At 40.6% G+C, this 10653-nt stretch overlaps 1 protein-coding gene across 1 annotated transcript; it reads left to right on the top strand.

Moving 5' to 3' along the window:
* Positions 1 to 4377: 4377 nt before the first annotated feature.
* Positions 4378 to 6511, top strand: LOC147642196 (NAC domain-containing protein 22-like). The gene is made up of 3 exons (XM_086803616.1): positions 4378 to 4773; positions 5140 to 5414; positions 5592 to 6511. The coding sequence occupies exons 1-3, from the start codon at positions 4575 to 4577 to the stop codon at positions 6258 to 6260; spliced, it is 1143 nt and encodes a 380-aa protein (XP_086659742.1). The 5' UTR covers positions 4378 to 4574; the 3' UTR covers positions 6261 to 6511.
* Positions 6512 to 10653: the final 4142 nt, after the last annotated feature.

Raw genomic sequence — 10653 nt, 5'->3', positions numbered from 1 at the left:
TGATGGGATTTTAGCACCATGGGTACTTGAAAGATTAGCTCTCGTTTGCTCTTCCCGAAAAAGAAACCCCACTAACTAATTAAAGAGAGTAATTAAGATAGGAAGGAGGCAAAGAGTTCAAAGTGGTTGAGACAACTGCCTGTGTGGTATAACATCATCAATATTCAACAATTGTTCTCTCAAATCCTTGACTTTGGTGAGATGCTACTCAATCATAGAATCACCCTCATACTTGACTTTGGTGAGATGCTACTCAATCATAGAATCACCCTCATCCATGGATAAAATATCTAGTTATTTCTTCAAGTACATGATTCGAGCCTCATTGCAAGTTTGATACATCCCTTCCAAAGTATACCATGCATTCATGAGCTATTCTGCATGACTGAATATGTGGAATAATAGACATTTTCACTGATAAGGCTATCAAAGACATTACGTATGCATATGAAGAATCCCACCTCCTTGAATCTATATTGGGTAGTATAAAGAAAGCCGCATCACCTCCATTTCTCACCTTTAACTATAACTTTTCCTTAAGAAGCATTGCACCTAAAAAAGGTCACCATTCAAACCAAGACAATGGTCTATAAAGGTGATAAGGAGCTCATGCACTTCGAGTAAGCTAAGTCACTCTACCAAGTTGCCAAATGTAAGATCAATAAAGTTAAGGAAAAAGAGCTCACCAAGCCAAGGAAGATCCAAGGCAAGTGCTTGAGTACTTTAAGCCCTATAACATCTGGGGCAAAAATGGTACATGACCATAAGGCTAAAAAAAACTGGGTGGAGAGCCGCATGCTTCATATGATGGCCCCACCAAGGTTAAAGAAGTAAATATTGAGGGCCTACGTAAAGAACATAAGCCAATGTTTATTGCCAAAGACCTCACTCCTATGCAAGAAGGAGAATTGATATCCTTGCTCAAAGAGTTTAAGGTTATGTTTACTTAGGTCCAAGGTGGTGAATAGGAGAAGGATGTTGGAGAGGCGGGAAAGCAAGATAGCAGCCATGTCAAAGCTAAAGGTGATAACTCCAACTTTGGCATCTATCCTAGGAGTAACAGTCTCGGTAGGAGGTGCAGCTAGCTGAATAATGGGTGGTTGGCATGTGTCTTCACTAGACACAATATCTGTATCATGAAACTCCATAGGGAGTAATTTGTGCCATCTAGCCTACCCTCTTGTGATAAAAACACCAAACACATGTAGTGTGACATATACTAAATGCACCATTGAAATACACTACCATAAGTTCAAGTGCCGTAAATATGTGCCTAACATAAAATCTTTCTAAAAGAGTTGATGCAACAAATGGCCAAAAAACTAGAGAGAGAGATAACAAAAAGCAAACTTGTAAAAATCTTATGAAAAGTTTACCCAAAAATGAGCTTGATGCTCCTGAATGTATGAATTGTGAGAAGACACTAATGTCACTACTCATCATTTACTGACATGGTGATGTTGATTTGTACGTTTAACATGTGTGCTTAGTGAGTTTGCTTAAGGGGGTGCTTAGTCAGCAGTTGGCAGCAGGCGGCTCTTCCTCTCTTGGGTGCATTTTAGAGACGGTGGCATAGGTAGAATAGGGTGGGGACTAGCTCTCCAAAGGGAGCTTCTATGGGAGATGCTACACACCAGGCAAGGAGCTGAGCATGCAAAGTGAAGAGGCACACAAGGCGAAGAATGCTACTGTCCTATATTAACATGGAGAAAATTTCATTTTGATAGAGGCACACAAGGCAAAGAACGCTACTATCCTATATTAGCATGGAGAAAATTTCCTTTTGATAGAGGTATGGCCAATATTCACTTGCACAAATACTTTAAAGAATGTGGAAATAGACATTTAAATCTGGATAACCATGATGAGTTTTTTTATTTGTCTTGTTGATTTTGATCATGCAAGAATATAAACATTGTAGTCCTTGAAGCTTGGTCGAGCTATATATTACAACATCTTGAAGGAAGTTAACACTGTGACCATCATCACAAACCTCTGCAAGGTAGATGTGGGCAATTTGTTCTCTTCCAACCCTATGTCATCTCCCTTGACATGTCATTTAGACGCTAAGGACTGGTAATAAAAACATGCCTACCTTGGTCACAAATTCATGATGTTAGTATTTTATCTTGGAAAATTGTAGTGATGATTGTTAATTTTCAACTTGAGTGTATGAAGATAATGACAAGTTGTTGCAAATCTAAGCCTAAGAAGGTACTACCACAACTACCAACCTAAATGGGAGACCTTTTCACTAATAACAAATATATTACCAGTGCATCCCAAGAATCTCACATCCTTTAATCTATATTAGGAGAAGATACTACAACTTTGGCATCTATCCTAGGAGCAGCTATCCTGGCAGGAGGTGTAGCTAGTTGAATAATGGCTGGTGGGCATGTTTCTTCACCAGACACAATATTTGTATCATGAAACTCTATAGGGAGTAATTTGTGCCACCTAGCCTACCCTCTTGTGACGAAAACAACAAACACATCTAGTGTGACCTATACTGAATGCACTACTATAAGTTCAGGTGCCCCAAAAATATGCCTAACATAAAGAGTTGATGCATGAAATGGCCACAAAACTATAGAGAGAGAGATAATAAAAAGCAAACTTATAAAATTCTTATGAAAAGTTTACCCAAAAATGAGCTTGATGCTCCTAAATGCATAGGTTGTGAGAAGACACTGATGTCACTGCTCATGACGTGGTGATGTTGAGTGTGCTTAGTGGGTCTGCTTAGTTGTGGTGGTTGGCGGCATCATGTGGCTCTTCCTCTCCTTTCGTGGCAACTTTTCTTTCTCGTGGGAACTCCTCCCACTCCCCGACTTTCAGGCACTGGTATGGGTGGCACTTCTATAGGACAAGCATGCAAGGCAGGAAGTAGGAGGGTGGCACAAATGGGTTGCATAGGGCAAAACTTAGGTTCTACAGAGGCGATAGAGAGCGCGATTGACTGGGAAAATATGGTAGCAAAATTGGCTCCTGAGAGGGAGATTTTGTGGGAGATGCTCCACACTAGGTGAGGAGCTATTGCGGCGAGGTGAAGAGGTACACAAGGCGAAGAGCTCTACTATCCTATATTAGAATGGAGAAAAATTCCTTTTGATAGAGGTATGGTCAATATCAACTGGCACAAATACTTTTAAAGAAATGTGGAAATAGACATTAAAATCTTGATAACCATAATGAGTTTTTCTATTTGACTTGTTGATTTTGATTAAGCAAGAATATAAATAATGTAGTCCTTGAAGCTTGGCCTAGGTCTTTGGAATAAGATCGAGCTACATATTACAACATCTTGAAGGAAGTTAAGGATTTATTGGCACCAAAATTGTGACCATCATCACACACTTCTACAAGGTATGAGAGAGATTCGTTCTTTTAACCCTATGTCATCTCCCTTGACATGTCATTTACATGCTAAGGGCTATGTCATGCTATGTACGACAAGACAAAATATTCACTAAATTCTCAAAGAATCTATTTAAATGGCTAATGTACTCAAACAAATCCAATGCAATGCAAATATGGACATAGACCCTTAACCTATGCAAAAACCCTTATGGTAATGACAACACTTCAAGGGGTATTTGTCCTAGAAATTCTACATATAGTAAAACATGATGGTTTAAGGGTAGTTAAGATGAGTCTAGGCTCTCTCTTTGAAATAAATCTCTCAAGATCTATTTGTAAGAGAGATCATTTGAATTGTAATGCTATTTGAGTCTAAGCTATCTCTCTTTGAAATATTCTTTTTTGATCTCTCAAAGATCAATTTGTAAGAGAGATCATTTGAATTGTAATGCTATTTGAGTCTAGTCTATCTCTCTTTGAAATATTCTTTTTTGATCCTTGGTGTTCCATGTTTTGGTTTTTTTTTGTGGCATTGTCACGGGTTTCATATTAGTTACACCTCTGTGGAAATTTGGGTTGATAAATCACTCTTTTGAACTTATGGAGGCCATCGCTTTTGCAACTGACATGCCTTTAGATAATATCAATATGTTAGTAAATCACTCTTTTGAACTTATGGAGGCCATCGCTTTTGCAACTGACATGCCTTTAGATAATATGAATATGTTAGTAAATAAAAAGTCCTTTGCTGACGTCTCGTGGGATGACATAATGGGATCTGAGAGATTTCAAAGTAAACACGAAGGGCCCAAAAGAGAGGAATGGGTTCAATACATGGAAGAGTAGGTATTGGATATTTGGAAGTAAAGCAACATGTGAATCGAGGTTTATTACCAAACAAAAATAGGTGTAAAATAGGAATTCCTAGGAAAAGGAAGGTAAAATACTATTGACCAAAGGAAAGGAGGCAGAAAATACTCATCGATTTAAAGGTGAAGGGGGCCATGTATCCCTTAACCCTCTTACGTTCTAGCGAGAGAGAGAGAGAGAGAGCGCAGCGGGCTCCCGTAGAAGGGCTTTGATTGAGCCTGGCTTGCTTCGAGCTGTAGTAGTAAGAGCTTAAGAGAGAGAGAGAGAGAGAGAGAGAGAGACACACACACACACAGAGACAGACAGAGAGAGAGAGACACACACACAGAAGGTATAAGGGCATGGAGAGGCCTCCTTGCTGCCGTGTTAGTGAAGAGGAGGACGAGGAGGAGATGGAGCTCCCTGGATTCCGTTTCCATCCCACCGAAGAAGAGCTGGTGAGCTTCTACCTTCGCAAGCGTGTCGAAGGACGCCCCCTTGCCTTCCAATACCTCATCACGGACCTCGACATCTACAAATGCGATCCATGGGACCTCCCTAGTAAGCATTCATTTATCTCCTATCCTAAGCTCCTCGGACCTTAATTTTCCTCATCCTTCAATTGGGTCTCTGGAAAATCATTCATGTGTGCCTGCCCTGTGCAAAGGTCCTCCGGGCTCTCTTTAGAATTATATGTATTAATCGACAGGGCTTGCATTGTAAATCGTTTTGTTTTTAAAATGGCCGCCTCTGTTAAGGTAAATATGATGGCACCCTAAATGGTTGTGGTCGTATGACAATCCAGGGTTGGGATAGGTCTTCATGTTGCATTTCCTCCATATTTTTGATGTCATGATGCTATATTGGATTAGATTTGTTGGTCTTTGTTTTATACATTAACTAATTTTTTTCTTCCTATTGTTGCAGAGATGGCTAGGCTAGGAGAGGGCCAGAGGGAGTGGTATTTTTTCTGTCCAAGGGATAGAAAGTACAGAAACAGCACAAGGCCCAACAGGGTCACTGTGTCGGGCTTCTGGAAAGCGACTGGGACCGATAGGCACGTCTATTCTGCAAGCTCCTCTCAATGTATTGGCCTCAAGAAGTCCCTTGTCTTCTACCTTGGCAGAGCTTCCAAAGGCACCAAAACCGACTGGATGATGCATGAATTCAGATTGCCCAGTCCACCAAATTCCAGCCACAGAGTAAGCCCTTGTCCTAGCTTTTTCCTTCGGTCATGGTTGTGTTGGGATGAGGGTGTTAGATTAAGGAACTTTACACGCACTTGGATATTATGCGCATGCAGGGAAATGGCTACTAACCATAAGTCAGCCTCGCGCGGTGGCGATTATGCTAACAAACTCTTGTGTTTTCTTGTACAGGATATGTGTTGGGCCATATGCAAGATTTTCAAAAGAAAAGCCAGTACCACTCATTGCGCTATGCCAAATATGCAAGCATCCATCATTGGAGAAAGGCCATGCTCAGGTGGCCCAACCTCAGATAAGTCACTTGCCATCTTGCACAACCATGATAGTTTTGGAGGGGAGGATTTCAGTGAAGAAGATTCCAAGTCCCAAAACACCACACCTACCTCAACTCCTACATTCAATTCAGTCTCTCCTACATTCAATTCAGTCTCTCCTAACAATCACCTCCAATCAAGTCACACATCACCTGACCAAATAGCAATGGGACACCTCGTAAAACCTTCAGAATCGGCAAAAATCAACACACCCTCCTTCATGCAAAGGCAGCCCTTGACACTCAGGGTAAACAAAAGCTTTAATAGTGGAGCAAATTGGGCTGATGAAATCTTGAGCTCATTGTTTACTCCTGTTACAGAACCCTCTGATAGCCCTAGAAATAATGGCCAACCTTGCACACTGGGAGATGGAAACACATTCTTTTTCAATCAGCCTGGTCATGAGTCCATGCAATTTCTCACGCCGGACTGCATGGGTCATCTTGTTTGCAGTCCACAAGGCAACTTCGCTTTGCCCCTTTGGGATCAACCAGCTTTTCTCCATGATTTGTCGAGCTTGCTATGAGTGGATGGAGTTAAATGGTGTTGGCTCAAACCCTTCTAACAAAAAGTGTGGAGGGGTTAGCACTCCCTTAAGCTTAGCTACAATGAAGGGATTAACACTCAACATGAACTTTTACCATAGCCACATTACAGAACTTAAAAGACTTTGTAAATTTTCCCTAACAATCATTCAACGTGATGTTAGCACGTGGATGTCATTATGTATTTATCACTTACCAGCTTGGCATCCTAATGCCAAAAATGTTCCTTTAATCTTGTGATCAGAGCAATGGATTATCTCAACCAAAAAAGGCACATATTGTGAGCTGGTTACAGGCTTCATGTGACAAGTTATTTTGCTTGAATAAAATGGAAACCAAGCTAAGCAATGAGCAATCAGTGTTACAGTAGTATTTGCATTAGCATCACAAGCCTTCTCATTAAACATGCCTAAGATGGCATTTATGCAGGACAACAGATACATATGGCTATTAAAGAAGGATATGGGTTGCATTTTCATGAGGGATAAATACTAGAAACGGATGGTAACTAGGGAATTGCAAGAGCCTTACAACGTAATAGAGGTTGCTTTACTACATACAAGAGCATCGAACCGACCACTAACAAACATGAAGGACCCTAACCATGCAAGGAAGAGAGAAGTAAACCCCCAAGTGAGAGAAGTGAACCCCCAAGTTCCACACAACTTACAAACGAGAGAGAGAGAGAGAGAGAGAGAGAGAGAGAGAGAGAGAGAGAGAGAGAACACGAGAAACTCTATTGTACCAAATAGTATTGTTATCTTGTATTAAGATTATAATTGACTTATACATACAAGTAGCCTTTTGCCCTTCACTCTCACTTGGCGGCTCAAAAGGAAGTGACCCAAGGGAGCCAAACTTTCTTTCCTATGCTTTCAGTGTGTGTGTCCAACTTTTACATGATGTAGCCTTATAAGTCTAGCTTTCCCATAGTGCATTATCATTATGCACATAGTGTTGGAACAAGCTAAGACATTTTTTTATAAGACATTTCCTACAATTCACAAAATGTGGCAGCCATGTGAACCTTGGTGGTCACATAGCCCCTTCCTATAATAATTGCTATAGTCCCTACATGTGAACTATGTTGGTTCACAAACCCCCTACATGTAGGCGATCTAGTCCCTTGGACTAGCTAAGGTTTGGCAAATAGCATCTCATTTTCAACCATCTTAAAAAGTTGTGTTATGCTAATAGGCACTAGCTACTCTTACAAAAATGCTAGTAGGGAATTCACAAAGGTGTGTTAAACATGTCTTCAAAAGCTATGATTTTGTGGCCATGTAAGTATTGCACCTTAAAGTAGGGTCATATTATTTGTTTCAAGCTTAGCCTTATATTGAGGTTGAGCTCAAGAGTTTCATGCACTCTTTTTTGCTACTCATTAACTAGAAGAACATGATGGGGTTGTAATAATGACTCGATCAAGAACCTCTTTCTATTGATTGGATTTCTCCATTTGATGCACCATCTCTATTTCACTTGTTGGGTGTGACAAGATTCAAAATATGAGAAGTTGAAGGCCAAGGTAGGATCTACCTTTTGCATTCGTTAAAATACTTCCACGGGTATCTCCTTTTGATTGATAAGTAGAGAACATTGATTATTTGTGCCTACTAGGAGGCCTTGCAATAGAGAAACGAGACTATCCTATAATCCAACTATTTTATGAATGGTCATTGCCACTCCAATTGTAAGATGTATGATCATCAAACATGTGTTCAAGAAGCTTATCTAGCCTTATGTATCTTTCCTTGTTATCTATTGTTCAAAAACATTTGTGTAGGGCCCCAACATTCACTTTGACTTCAAGTGTTATGGAGGTTTTGGTTTCATATTTTTTTGTTTTCTTAAGGTTGCTATAAGGCCAAAGATTCTCATAACTACATGGTTACTTTATGGTGCGGCTTTGAAGGATCAAGTTCTTGGTCATTATCCACTTTAGTTTATGGACCTTGTGAGGAATGCCTTGTATCTTTATGCAACAAGGATTGTAGGAGTTACAAGAATCTTTCTTGGTCAAACCTCTATGTCCTTGAGCATGTTCTATTAAGCTCAAGAGGATAATGAGAGGAGAAAAAGTCTTAGAGCAAGAGGGAAAGAAGTTATAACAAGGAAGGATATATGAAGTGGGAAGAGGTCGAGTAGGAACATGAATGCTGGTAGAACTTAGGTGATGATGCTCTAAGTTAGAGTAGGGAAAGTACTCGAGGGGGGGATGTTAGAATGCGCAGCGGAAGACTAACGCACGTAGGAGACGCATCACCATCGAGCACCCCCAACGGGCACTGCAACATCCCTCCATCGAGCTCCCATCTCCCAGTGAGCTGCCTCCCAAAACATCGGCCGGAGGAGATGACTATGACAAGGTGCCACTCTAGCCTATATATGGCTCTTCAACTTCCCATGCTTCCACTTATGGGATAATCCAAGGCACCTTCTAGTCATAGATCACAAGCTCAAAATTGCCAACCTTCCAACACCCTCCCTCGATTCGAGGCTCTGCAAGCCACCGAGGCGTGAGGGGGTCGCCCAGGACCACACACGCCTGAGCCACCTAGGACCACACACGCCCAGGCTCTGATACCATGTCAGAATGCGTAGCGAAAGACTAATGCATGTAGGATACGCATCACCATCGAGCACCACGAACACCCCCAACGGGCACTGCAGCATCCCTCCATCGGGCTCCCATCTCCCGGTGAGCTGCCTCCCAAAACACCGGCCGGAGGAAGGTGCCACTCTAGCATATATATGGCTCTTCAACTTCCCATGCTTCCACTTATGGGATAATCCAAGGCACCTTCTAGCCATAGATCACAAGCTCGAAATCGCCAACCTTCCAACAGGGGAGGGGGTGTGGGGGTGAGCTAGATACAATTTAGGTGATGAGGCTCTAATTTAGAGTGGGGAAATTAGGGGGAAAGTAGGGAGTAGGGAGACAAAATGCAGGGAGGAGTAGGGAGAGAAAAAGTAGAAAGAATAGAAAGATGTGACATTTTACACGGGATCATCTCCAAGGAAAAAACCCAGGGGCTAATATCACTAATATCAACCCAGTGTGGCTAGTTAAAAGGAAACAAAAGTAGGGGGTGGCTAGTTAAAAGGAAACAAAAGTAGGGGTGGCTAGTTAAAAGGGGTTTTCAAAATGATTAGGGTAATTTTTGTAAAATAATTCACACGTACAAGTCTAATTTTAACCCAATCAAGTACTGGGTAAGAGGTTAAATGCCTATATAGAGGCTTTTGAATAGATTCTAAGTATATCTATCATGCCCCATACTCCATAACATATAAATGTACCAATGCTTACATTTTTAGATGAGATAACATTCGCCAATATTTCAACATAATTTTACTACACTTTGAGAAAGGTTACCTCTGTAATCAACACATTCATATAGAGTAGCCATTCTTAGTTTTTAACCTAACCATCTTCCATTTTCTAGGGTGTTAATCACATTTTTCATCTCAGTAAGCAATCCTTTATGAGGCCCTTTAGAAGTGTCCCCATTCCCCCCCATATAAACTCTAGACATCACTAAGAAAATATAAATGACAAACTAAAACCAAGGTTGCCATTTTTATGAAAACAACATCTAACCTTATAAAGCTTCTTATGTATCCCCATTCCCCCCCATAAAACTCTAGTCATCAGTACCAAAACACTAACCCTCTCATTGGTCTAATTTAACATATTCTTTCCTCATCCACTAAGCCCTAATAAACTTTTTGATCCCTAATTAGTTTTTTGATCTCCTAAGTCTTGTAAATAATAACTTGCATATATCCATGTTGCATATTTTGAAGACCTCACAAATGATGACATGATGTTGGAACTTAACTTCTTTATCACCAATGCCGATCAAAGAAGACAAAGGGTATAAGAAAGATTACCAAGAACAAACTCAAAGCATATCTAGGCAAGGTATCCCAATACCCCTATTACATACTCTCCCACCTTCTAGCAAGATTTTCCAAGACCAAACTCAAAGCATACCTTGGAAATGTATCCCAATACCTCTTTGACATCCATGCCCCCCCCCAAATACCTCTTTGACATACCATCCCCCACCTTCCTATTCTTCTCATCCACTAGTTAACACATGTAATTAAGATTTTTCTTCTTTGACCACTTCCCACTTCATCTATCCTTCCTTCATATAAATTCTTCCCCTATTCTTCTTCAAACACCTAGATTTGGGATTGTAAGATGGCTTGTAGCTATCATCTAGGATGCTAATCCTAGCTCATCTAAGTGGATTCTACTCGCTACTCAATACTACTCACTCACACCAATACACACAATATGATATAAAAACTATATGGAACATAAATTTTATCAAATTGATCCTACTCGAAGTCAATCTACGA

This window comes from Cibotium barometz, chromosome 1 (genome assembly GCF_041138505.1).
Source record: "Cibotium barometz isolate CiBa-2024 chromosome 1, ASM4113850v1, whole genome shotgun sequence".
NCBI classification, from domain to species: domain Eukaryota; kingdom Viridiplantae; phylum Streptophyta; class Polypodiopsida; order Cyatheales; family Cibotiaceae; genus Cibotium; species Cibotium barometz.
Note: the sequence above shows the minus strand (reverse complement) of the source record. Positions and strands in the feature narration are given on the sequence as shown.

What these genes read in the sequence shown, in the direction of transcription:
- LOC147642196 (XM_086803616.1), top strand. Translation starts at nt 4,575, where the DNA reads ATGGAGAGGCCTCCTTGCTGCCGTGTTAGTGAAGAGGAGGACGAGGAG. An exon ending in CGATCCATGGGACCTCCCTA is followed by an intron (nt 4,774 to 5,139) that starts GTAAGCATTCAT and finishes CTATTGTTGCAG; the next exon opens with AGATGGCTAGGCTAGGAGAG. An exon ending in CACCAAATTCCAGCCACAGA is followed by an intron (nt 5,415 to 5,591) that starts GTAAGCCCTTGT and finishes TTTCTTGTACAG; the next exon opens with GATATGTGTTGGGCCATATG.